Source organism: Citrus sinensis, chromosome 6 (assembly GCF_022201045.2).
Source record: "Citrus sinensis cultivar Valencia sweet orange chromosome 6, DVS_A1.0, whole genome shotgun sequence".
NCBI lineage: Eukaryota > Viridiplantae > Streptophyta > Magnoliopsida > Sapindales > Rutaceae > Citrus > Citrus sinensis.
The window spans coordinates 941071-953205 of NC_068561.1; the positions used below are offsets into that span (position 1 = coordinate 941071).

General features: G+C 34.1%; 2 protein-coding genes across 2 annotated transcripts; both read left to right on the forward strand.

Moving 5' to 3' along the window:
• Positions 1-361: 361 nt before the first annotated feature.
• On the forward strand, positions 362-1693 carry LOC102626410 (probable L-cysteine desulfhydrase, chloroplastic). The gene has a single exon (XM_006480295.4). The coding sequence runs from the start codon at positions 362-364 to the stop codon at positions 1691-1693; it is 1332 nt and encodes a 443-aa protein (XP_006480358.2).
• A 5235-nt stretch (positions 1694-6928) lies between these two features.
• Positions 6929-9501, forward strand: LOC102626702 (40S ribosomal protein S3a). Its single transcript, XM_006480296.2, has 7 exons — positions 6929-7070; positions 7180-7227; positions 7353-7458; positions 8134-8271; positions 8371-8556; positions 8753-8953; positions 9228-9501. Exons 1-7 carry the CDS (start codon positions 7060-7062, stop codon positions 9321-9323), a joined length of 786 nt encoding a protein of 261 aa, XP_006480359.1. The 5' UTR covers positions 6929-7059; the 3' UTR covers positions 9324-9501.
• The last annotated feature ends 2634 nt before the right edge of the window (positions 9502-12135 follow it).

Consider the following 12135-nt stretch of genomic DNA (forward strand, 5'->3'; position numbering starts at 1 on the left):
TTATTTTTTTGGTGTACTATTTTCTATAGGTTTATCCAATTAAGTTAAGTTGGTGATAAAAATTATGCGAAATCAAGTCTCAATCCAATTCAATTCAATTCCATTAAAAAAAAATAATGGCAACTAGATCTGACTAATATTGTAACTCATGACATGACTTTAAATGACAATAAATTTGGGAAATAAAAATAATTAATTGGTAATTATTTCCCTCGATGTCACCAATCCACAATCTCTCACGCTCTGTACTTCCTCTCTCTTCACACCCATCACCACAACCTCCCTTCAAGCCCAGCTTCCAACCCTAAACCAAAATCCCCATTTTTCTTCCATGTCTTCTTGTCATCACAACCACCACAACATGGATATTAATGGATGTGACGCTAAAATATCCGATACCCACTTGCCCAAAAAGCCGAAACTTTCACCAACTTTGATTTCAGACACTGAACTCGAATCTGAATTCTCTCACCATGTGCAAAACATAGCGAGAATCAATAATGGAAGCTTTGGTTGCTGCCCAAAGAGTGTTATGTCAGCACAGCAGAAGTGGCAACTCGAGTTCCTCAAACAACCTGACGACTTTTACTTCAATCGGCTGAAAGAAGGGATTTTGCAATCAAGACTCGTGATCAAAGACTTGGTCAATGCTGACCATGTTGATGAAATATCAATTGTTGATAATGCCACCACCGCTGCCGCCATTGTGTTGCAGAGTGTTGCTTGGGACTTTATTCAAGGGAAGTTTAACAAAGGTGATGCTGCTGTTATGCTTCATTATGCTTATGGTGCTGTGAAAAAATCTGTGGAAGCTTATGTTACGCGTGCTGGCGGGTATGTTATTGAAGTTGAGTTACCATTTCCTGTTAATTCAGTTAGTGAGATTATTAGTGAGTTTAGGAGAGCTTTAGAAAGAGGGAAAGTCAATGGTAGGAAAGTTAGACTGGCTGTGATTGATCACGTGACATCTATGCCTAGCGTTGTGATTCCTGTTAAAGAATTGGTCAAAATCTGTCGGGAAGAGGGTGTCGATAAAGTTTTTGTTGATGCTGCACATGGGATTGGATGTGTTGATGTTGACATGAAAGAAATTGGGGCTGATTTTTATACTAGTAATTTGCACAAGTGGTTTTTTTGCCCACCTGCGGCAGCGTTTTTGTATTGCAGGAAATCAAGTGAAATTGATGATTTGCATCACCCTGTGGTGTCTCATGAGTATGGGAATGGATTGGCTATAGAGAGTGCTTGGATTGGAACTAGAGATTATAGTGCCCAATTAGTGGTTCCTAAAGTTTTGGAGTTTGTTAACAGATTTGAAGGGGGAATTGAAGGAATCAAGAAGAGGAATCATAAAGCTGTTGTTGAGATGGGGGAAATGTTGGCCAAAGCGTGGGGAACTCATCTTGGGTCTCCTCCGGAGATGTGTTCGAGCATGATCATGGTTGGGTTACCTGCTAGTTTGGGTATTTCTAGTGATTCTGTTGCTTTAAAGTTGAGAACCCACTTGAGGAATAGTTTTTCTGTTGAAGTACCTATCTATTATCGGGCACCGGGTGATGGAGTGGTTAACCCGGTTACAGGATATGCTCGAATTTCTCATCAAGTTTATAACAAGCCAGATGATTACTACAGGTTCAGAGATGCAATTAACCAACTTGTTAATGATAAGTTCACTTGTGAACTTCTCTCATAGTGACGAGGTATGTTTTAGATTCAGTGATTAGAACATTTCATTAGCTATTTTAGCTTGGATCTATTTTCGAATGCCTGTTGGTTTTTGGTAATTCATGTATCTTGGATAACTGCAATTATGAAGCAGCGACCTGTGATAAAAAATATTACTTTTTTGGTGTTCTCATTATTCCATTTCATCATACTAGTGAGTGTTAAACTATGTAGAGTTTTTTTATTTTTTGAGGACAGCTTGCCTGGTAACCAAATCCCTTTTCACCAAGTGAGTTGGGTTCAAATCCCAGATTTCTCCTAACAACCCAAGAGATTTTACTGAGTTAACTAGTTAGCACCCTCATATTATGTAGAGTACTGTTTCTTCTTAATACAGAGAAAGTGTAGGAGGCAGAGGTTTGAGATTTAAACGATTTTATTAATTATTTTGCAGACCTCTTAGCACTCATATAGCTGACTAATTATGTTAAAATGTTGGCAGCAAATTAAGTCATTTCTTCTTAGTTGTAGTTCATCTTTCGAAGTGTTCATAAGTTATTTCTGCTTCCTATATCCTCACTAGTTGTATGCCTTGATTCAGTTAGTTTGGAACCATCTTCCCTCAAATTTATTAGCGGTAATGCATGTGCATTTTGTTAGTCAAATTTATGCTGGGAAAGTGAAGGCCTTGCCATAAAACCTGCACAAGTTGAGACATATACTAACTGCAAGTAGTATCTTTTCTTTGCGGGACATATTTACTCACGGTGAAACCCGAAGACCCTCCCTGCAAAGATTAGGCCATCAAAGACTCAATGAACAATTTAGCAATATTATTGCTTTCATTGAATTAGGAAACAATTATGAGGGTAAATTATCATATCAGATGTTTGTATTATTGTTCCATGTTAGATTGCTTGTCTCAAATATATTTTCAAACCAAATTTAGAGGATTTTTAGGATAACTGCTCTGTTAAAAAGGAAAAGGTTCTTTTGTCCTTGGCACACTGCAACTTTTAACTCCAATTTAAAGTAGAATTTATAGTTTTTCTTTGAAAAGAGAATTTAACTTTCAGGGTAATTTTTAAAAACCTCCCCTGAGGTTTGGGCTTGTTGCAAGTAGATGGCGAGAATTGATTTATTTGTAAAAAATCCCCTACCGTCAGTTAAGTTTAACATTGACCGTTAGTTGACCGTGCAAAGACAATATTACCCTTAACAATAGTTTATAAACGAAAATAACTAAAAAAAAAACCAAAATTATTAGCTATTTTACACTTTTTAAATTATTAATATTTTCTTAAAGTTCTTATAAAAAATTAAAATTAAAAAATCCTCTTTAAATTATTGATATTTCCTTAAAATTCCTACAAGAAAGATAAAATTAAAAATTTAAAAATGAAATAGTCATAATCTTTACTTATGATATTGTAAATTTTTAGAATTGACAAGGATAAAATTGTCAAAAAATAGGGTTTGTGCTTTTTGCACCAATAATTTTGGTTTTTTTTTAGTTATTTTTGTTTACAAACTATTGTTAAGGGTAATATTGTCTTTGCACGGTCAACTAACGGTCAATGTTAAACTTAACTGACGGTAGGGGGTTTTTTACAAATAAATCAATTCTCGCCATCTACTTGCAACAAGCCCAAACCTCAGGGGAGGTTTTTAAAAATTACCCTTAACTTTCAATGAACAACAGGTTAGAAACCACATCATGTTCATTAAGAAAATGTCTTAGAGGCTTAAAATTTGAAGACTGATTATTTTCCCACTGTTAATCATGTTCACCAATTTTTTAAATTTTGTTTTATGCCTTGATTCAATAATTAAGAACTATCTTCTTGCAAATTTATTGTCATCAGTGCATGCATGTTTTGTTAGTTACAATTATACTTGAATCTCATTGGAAGACTTTTGTTTTTTCCATTGAGTCGTTGACGATCCTCTGGAAAACTGGTCCTCAAGTTCAGATGTAACGCTTTTTTTCTTCTTCAGTTAATACACTAATATTATTCCTTATAAAGAAATGCTTAGAAAAGTGAAGCTGTTATCGTAGATCCCGTCCTATTTGAGACCTGTAAAGTGAGTATCTCTTCGTTTGCTAAATAGATTGTCGTGACCAAACCGAGACACATGGCCTGCAAAGAACAGAACATGATACGCTTTGCGAATAATCATAGAAATATTTTTACCTTCACTGAGACTTGAAGCTTAACATGAGGGTAAATTACGAAGTCAGATTTGCAGTAAATATAATAGAAGTATCATTTCCTGACTTGCTATTTATGATTACCATGTCAAAAAGACTTTTTGTAGGCAAAATTGTGAGTTCTTTCATCAATCATTATTCTGTGTTGGCTCGTATGTCCGAAGTCTAATGTCAAACCATTTTTAGCAAATTTAATAGAAGTTCCTTCAATAAAGAAGATAATGGTTCTTTTATGTCTCTAACAGTATTTTCGTTTCTATCTCTCAATTTGTAGCCGATTACCATCACTGAGAGAATCTTGAAGACACTGAAGTTTTGGAGCCAGCTTTTTTTTCCTTCATGATATTGTGGAAAACTGAACAAAACTAATGCAGTAATTCTTGCTTTAGTGCTAAAAATATGCATTTTGGTTTGCAGTGATTATGATTGTATGAGTTGGTAATTTTTTGTATGTTTGCATTTCCACCTGTTCAGTCATCTGACATAGAATAGTTAATAAATGGCTTATATTAATCAGCAATAATATGGAAATAAGTTGTTTCATGGTGTTCTCGGAAAAAAAAGGCTTATTTGGTACTGTCTGTATGATTGACTATGTCGGTTGTGATCCAAATTTTTCTGTAGTTATTAATTTATAGTGTCTAATGAGCTGCATTCTTACCTATATACTCTTATGCTATAGCGTCTCATGAGCTGATTTCTTACCTATATACTCTTATGTTTCTCTGTAGTTGAATGTCGGGCAGTAACAATCTTCCGAGTGCTGACAAATAATGGCTATTTGACTCTCCCTGGAAAGCTTAAATGGCCTCATTGGACATGGTTTAGGTACCATGACCACCCTAGATTGATTAGAGAAACAAATTGCAGAATGTAATTTAATGTGATTTAATGTAATGTATAAGAGAAGAGCACTGGGGCAGTGAGCCAGAGACTGTTTTCTTTTGCTAGTTGGACTGCATGAGAGCTCCTCCATTCTCAGCATCAAATTATGAGTGTTACCGGAGTTTGGATTATAAAGATTAAGATACTAATAACTATTTAGTGTATCCCTACTGCTAAACTGGACGCACGCTAATTATTTTGACCCACAATCTAAAATTTCTTATATTATATTATATATATGTGTGTGTGTGTGTGTATTTTAAAGGCCATGATAAATAAGAAAGTATCAACAGATAGAAACAAAAAAACTTTATACACAAGAATGGACCACTTTCTCAAATTACTTTTATTTAAAAAGAAAACAAATGATTAGATTGGAATGGAATTGTTTCCAAAATGGTATTTTTAAATTTGGGGAAACAAAGAGTCTAAATTACCACCTAGCTGATGGTCTGAGTGGAAAAATTAGTTTTGAGTGGAAAAATTAGTTTTGAGGGGAAAAATTAAATCAAAAGGAGAAGGTTATATATGTATTTGTTCTTAAATAATAATAATAATAATAATAATATTTTTTTTATAAATACAAATTATATTAATGGTTATTTTGTAAGGATGATTTTTATTTTTTTATTTAAAATTTTATAATATTTTTTATAACAGGATAAACGTAGATGGTTGATAATTTCTCCTTTTGAATATGACACTAAAGTTCAAACTCATATACAATTGCAAGTAAAATGACCCTCACTCAATACAGTTAGGCTGATGAAATGAGCTATGGCTCCATCATTTTAATTTTAAAGCAGCATAAAGGAGGGAAATTGCCAATTTTCCAATTTTCCGCTTGACAAAATTTCTAAAGTAAAGGAAACATTTAAAATTTACCATTCTAACATCTTGTCAATAACATAGTTCGAATTTGTTACCAAAAGAATAATTTTACCATTGTAATGTTATCCAGGGCTGAGCAAAATACCCGATCCGATCTGAAAATTTTTGGGTTCGGATCGGATCGGGTCGTGAATAAAACCCAATCGGATTAAATCTTTGAAACCCGATCGGGTTGTGATCGGATCAGGTCAAACCCGATCGGGTTGCTTAAACAAAAAAAAACCAACAAAATCTAAATGGCTACACAACAGATACGAACACCATGGCTCACAACCTCACACCAACACTCTTCGTGTTCTTTCTCTTCACTCTCTTCTTTATCTTCTTTATCTTCTTTATCTTCTTTCTCTTTTTCCTCACAACTCACTCAAACAACTACAAGCAACAACATAACCACAAACGGTTAGCACAGCAGCAGGCTAGAGGCAGCACACCACACTGACCAGATCTGCTGCACTGACGACAGGATCTGCTTGCTGCTGCATCGACGATTGCTTCACTTCACTTCGATCGGATTTGCTTTTCCGGTAGCCACCGACGAAACCCGTGAAGCCATGAGCCATCGATGAAACCCATTACCGCTTGATCCATCGGCTGCCGCTTGACCCGCGCGAAGTGATCCATGGTTGTTCTTCCAACGAGACCGAGACCGAGACCGAGATTCACGGCACCAAGTCCTCCAAGCTCACAACTTTTTCATTTTTATTTCAGTTTATATTTTTTTTTTATGACAGTCATTGGAAAGTGGAAAGTGGAAAGTGAAAATGGACTAAAATGAACTAATTGCATAAAAGTGATATTGTAATTATTAAATAATTATTAAACAACCCCAAAATTAACAAAATAACTCTTTTTTGTCCTTAACCCGAATTGACCCGAAATTGATCCGAATTTTAGATCCGATCCAACCCGAACCGAATACAACCCGATCCGATCTGAAATTCAGGTTAAGTTCGGATGAATTTCTCTCCAACCCGATCAACCCGAAATTCGATCGAGTTGATCCGAACCCGATTTTGCCCACCCCTAATGTAATCTAACATTATGAGGTAGGGTATTTTCTAGTAAGGATTAGATGGAGCAAATGATGTTGAGTCTATGCATCCAACGTAATAATAAATCATTTATAATTAAAAATATGAAAAAGTAAAAAAAATTACAAATGGGCCTAACCAAGGATGGGCCTTGCTAGTCCAACCACAGACCTATTGGGCCTTAGCAATCACTAGACTACGCGCAGTATTTATTATTAAAAGCTAGGGTTTTGGATTGGACCCGGATGGGGTGATAATAATAACATATATATATACAGCTAGGGTTTTTGGCGTTGGGGTCTCTTCACTCAAAACGAACGAGCTAGGACTAGGTAGCAGCGGAGCCGTCTCTTGAGCAGCAGCTGCACAAACATGGCTGTCGGGTAAAACCCTATACTCACCTCCCAATTTCACCGTCTCTTCATCTTCACATAATGTGGTGATGTGTTCTCTTCGCTTTTGCTGATTTCATTTTGTTTTGGTTTTGTATAGGAAGAACAAGAGGATTTCAAAGGGGAAGAAAGGAGGCAAGAAGAAGGCGTGAGTTTTTTTTTTTCTGTTTATTACATGAAATGAACGAAACCTATTTTGTGTTTTAGTAGATCCGTTGTGTTGTTGTGATAAAGTTTTCGTTTTTGTTGTGCCCTGTTCTGTTTCTGTAATAGTGCTGATCCGTTTGCCAAGAAGGACTGGTATGATATCAAGGCTCCATCTTGTTTCCGCGTCAGAAATGTTGGCAAGACTCTTGTTACCCGGACTCAGGGTACCAAGGTATTTTAGGAGAAATTTTATTTTTGTTTTTTAACTTGCAATTTCATTATTTGATTTGATATGATGGCCTAAGTTAGTTCTTGATAATGAATGACCAATGATGATGCTCCTTTCTCTTTACATCTGTGAATGGGATATGTTGTTTACTCAGATTTATTGGTATTATACTAGAGCGCATGTGTATGTAGGCTCGTAGAGGAGTTGGACTAAAATTTTATAGGATACCTGTTTATGCATCACATGTAGATTAAATGCTTTTATTTGTAAGATTGGAATACACGGGATCACACACATATAGGTTTGGTAATATTGACTTGCTTAGTTAATGTTTGATTTCATATGTGGCCTAAGTTGGTTCTTCATGATGAATGACTAATGGTGATGCTCCTTTCTCCTTTAATCCATTGATGGAATATGTTGTTTACTCAGATATATTGGTATTGTACTATAGTACTGAGTTGATTCAATGGCTTGTGTCTGTAGGCTTGAAGGGGAGTAGAAGTAACACTTTATTGGATATTTGTTTATGCATGACATGGAGAATAAATTATTTTATTTTGGACATACATGCATGGTTGGTGTACGTCAAGCTTTCACTGCATTCGGCCAACCAACTAGGCTATCTTTTGTGGAACACTCACACACTCATTTTAATTGCTCGAGTCTTTTTAACAGATTGCATCAGAAGGTCTCAAGCACAGAGTGTTTGAGGTATCACTAGGTGATCTTCTCAATGAAGAAGAGCATGCTTACAGGAAGATCAGACTGAGAGCTGAAGATGTCCAAGGGAAGAATGTTTTGACTAACTTCTGGGTATACTTTAATGGATGGGAAATGTTTTGTTTGCTTCACAAATTTTCACTCTGCTAGTGACATGCTAACAGTTTTCACCATTTCTTTTGAATTATTTAGGGCATGAATTTCACTACAGACAAGCTGAGGTCTTTGGTTAGGAAGTGGCATACCTTGATTGAAGCTTACGTGGATGTCAAGACCACTGATAACTTCACATTGAGGTTGTTCTGCATTGGATTCACCAAGAGACTTCCAAACCAGGTTAAGAGGACTTGCTACGCACAGACCAGCCAGATTAGACAGGTAATCGATGATATGAGGTGTAACGTTGTTCAGTTTGTACTTGTTTGCTTTCTATCTAAATAATCTGTACTAATATTACAATAGTGTCTTCTCTATTTTATTTAGTATTTGAGTTCGACAATATCTCATATTTTTTCAATGAAAAAAAAATCTTATTTTTATTGACACAATTTTTTTGAATCTTCTGTTTTGACAGATTCGCCGCAAGATGAGGGAGATCATGGTTGCTCAGGCAGCATCTTGTGATCTTAAGAGCTTGGTCGAAAAGTTCATTGCTGAAGTGATTGGAAGAGAGATTGAGAAGGCAACGTCAAGCATATACCCCTTACAAAATGTGTTCATTCGCAAAGTGAAGATCCTGAAAGCTCCCAAGTTTGATCTTGGAAAATTGATGGAGGTTTGGCCTCTCTTTCTCTATCCCTCCTACCCCTTGGTGTCTGCTCCTGATTTAGTTAGTGTGAAAATCTATCGAACTGTGGATGGGGATACTGCTTGGATCATGTATGCATGTCAAGATATATCTTTTGCATTTTCTTGGTGTTTAATTAAGCGCAAATTCTATCATATATTTTCAGCATTGATTGATATTTAGTGATCGTTTGTTGTCTCCGCTTGTCTGTGCATGTGTCTCAAAATACCCTTTACCAATTGTGATGTGATATTTTCTGTAGGTTCACGGTGATTACTCGGAAGATGTTGGTGTGAAGGTGGATAGGCCAGCTGATGAGCCCATGCCTGAAGCACCAACTGAAGTGATTGGAGCTTGAACGTGAATGAAGAAATTTTTCTAGTTTTGTTTTTCACTACTATTCTGATCTGGGCAGTTTTGTTTGTTATGAATTCATCATATATGAATGTTTCAAGTTGTTTGCAGATTTTAAATATTCTAGCTGAGATGGTTACTGTTGTTTCTATGGTAAGAACATGTGCTTTCTTCTTGCTTTATTCTAGTGGACTAGATTCATGACATTATCCAAAATTTCGTCAAATTAAAGATGCATTTCTCACTTCATTTTGGTCGAAATAACTGCGGCTAAAAGTGTCTATCTCATTAATATTTATATGTTATTCAAATTATAAAAATGTTTAAAGTTCACTCTTGTTTATGTTTTTCAAATATATGTTCAATGACTCGAGTAGATTTAGTTTAAATTTTGTTGAAGGCATAATGCAAATGGGTTTATCAATTGAATCCACTAATACCCTTGCAAATATTTGGTTATGGTAGTTTTTTAAAATAATTTAGTAGAAGTAGTAAATTTTTTGTTCACTACGTTGATATGATAAGCAAATTGATGCTTTCACATTGTCCGTAATAAATCACACCCTACTTGTTAATTTGGCCTATCAAAATTGGAAAAATGCCAGAGGTAGTAAAGAATATCTCATCAATTTATTATTAATTCATTTATATTGAGGAGCTCATTATATAATTACTTATTAATTCATTTCACCATTAATTAATAGATGTCACTTCACTTATAAATATAAAGATTTTGATAGTATATTACTCCTAAATTCAACCAAGAAAAACGATGCTCCTATATTTGATTCATTTTTTATTGGTTTTTTAAACATAATTTGATGAGTACTAGTTATTTTCAAACATAATCTAATTTTCTTATATTTTAATTTTACAAACATTTCTAAGCTAAATATGTAAATATGAACAAATGAAAAAATTCATACACAATATTGCATTACTTTCCAAATATTTTTTTTCTTTGGAATATCACTTTCTCAAATTACTTTAATAAAAGAAAACAAATGATTAGATAGGAATTGTCTTCAAAATAGAAATTTTCAGATTTTGTAATTGAAAAAAAAAATCTTTAGGAAAAGAAACCCACAATTTAATGAAAAAATTTCAAGTATTTTTAGAGAGTGTGGTTCAACAATCATAATAATTTACGCACCCACATGACAAATTATTTAAGGCAAACACTACCTTACAATCAATGTATGGTACATCCCTCACTCATGAACAGTGTATAAGTGGGACTCATTCACTATTCATGTGAGGGATATACCATATATTAATTGTAAGGTAGTGGGATCCATTATTTAAATGTTTGAGACCACCAAGGATCTTTTGTCTGCTAACATGGGTCCCAACAAAATCCACTTCAATCTGACGTGGCATCAAAGCCCCACCCAAATACACTAAAATTTTGATGACGTGGCACGTACATGATTTAGGGATGGCAAAAATCCCCGCGGCCGTGGGGACAGGTACCCTCGGAGATTTTTCATATTCGGAGAGGGTACAAGCATAACTTCATATCTAATTTTTTATTCGGGAAAAGGACGGGAAAATTTTTGAAATTTTTTTTTACCCAATTTCTTATTCGGGGAGGGGACGAGGATGAGGTGGAATCCCCATCCCCTACCAATTTTCCCATTTTAATTTTTTAAAATTACTAGTAAATAAATTATAAAATTTAAATTATAAAATTATAAAAATTTGTAAAAATAACAAATATCAAAATATTTATATTATTAAACTTTTAGGCCTAATTAACTAATTAAAGTCCTAAATTTTTATTTAGGACATTAAAAAGACCGGATAGATTCTATTAGCTCAAAAATTTTGTTTTAATTTTAATATTCATTAAATATTTTAAACTTAAATCTATTTTTTATTTATTTTTATATATTATAATTACCCACAGCAAATTAAAATTTTAATATCTAATATAATTTAATCTAATATTTGCTCTTGATTTACTCCGACTTAATTATTGTACTGTAAAGGGAATAGTCTACATTTATAAAGTGCCCACGCCACCATTAAAAAAATTAATTTTGAATCTAAATTCGATTTTATTTGTAACAATTTTGTATTAGACTATTAATTTATTCATGATAATTTGTAAAAGAAGTTTGCATTCCTTGCATGCTGCGTTACTTACTAATTTAATGTATGTGACTTTGGTAATAGATATTAATGTAAGATATTTTTCGTAATTTACTTTTATTTAAATTTTTTATTTTAATATGATTAACTCAAATCGAAAATAAAAATATATATTAGTTATTCGGAGATCGAAAACTCTCGAAAATCTCCTATTATTATTTGAAGAGGGAATAAAAATTTTCTTAAATAATTTTAACGGAGACAGAGAATGAGACGGGGACATACGCAAAATTTCATGGATGGATGCGGGAAGGGTGGTCCCCCACCCCCAATTGCCATCCCTAACATGATTGGTGGGGAATCTAGTCAATAGCCACATTTATGCGGGGAAATAAGGGGTTTTTAATTAAATACCATTTAATAGTTTCAAAATTATTTAAATACCCCCTCCCTTTTTAGTTTTCATGGATACCCTAACAAATGTGAGCAAAGTCGGAAATACCCTTAATGAATGCATCAAATGCACTTAATGAATGATCTTCATATTTCTTTCCTCATTTCTTTCACCTAAATCTATTTTTGCTGCCGATTCTTTCAAAATCTCTTAGAATCTCTCAAAATCTCTCATAACTTCTTACACAAATACAATTATGTATTCATTTCTTTAACACCCACTCTTTCTTTAAAGGTGCATTGTTTATTAAACAACTCAATAAGATATG

Bases quoted from the DNA above. Each gene is read 5' to 3' on its own strand.
- LOC102626410 (XM_006480295.4), top strand. From the start codon at position 362: ATGGATATTAATGGATGTGACGCTAAAATATCCGATACCCACTTGCCC.
- LOC102626702 (XM_006480296.2), top strand. The intron at 8,272-8,370 runs GTATACTTTAAT...TGAATTATTTAG, and splicing joins ATGTTTTGACTAACTTCTGG to GGCATGAATTTCACTACAGA. The intron at 8,557-8,752 runs GTAATCGATGAT...CTGTTTTGACAG, and splicing joins AGACCAGCCAGATTAGACAG to ATTCGCCGCAAGATGAGGGA.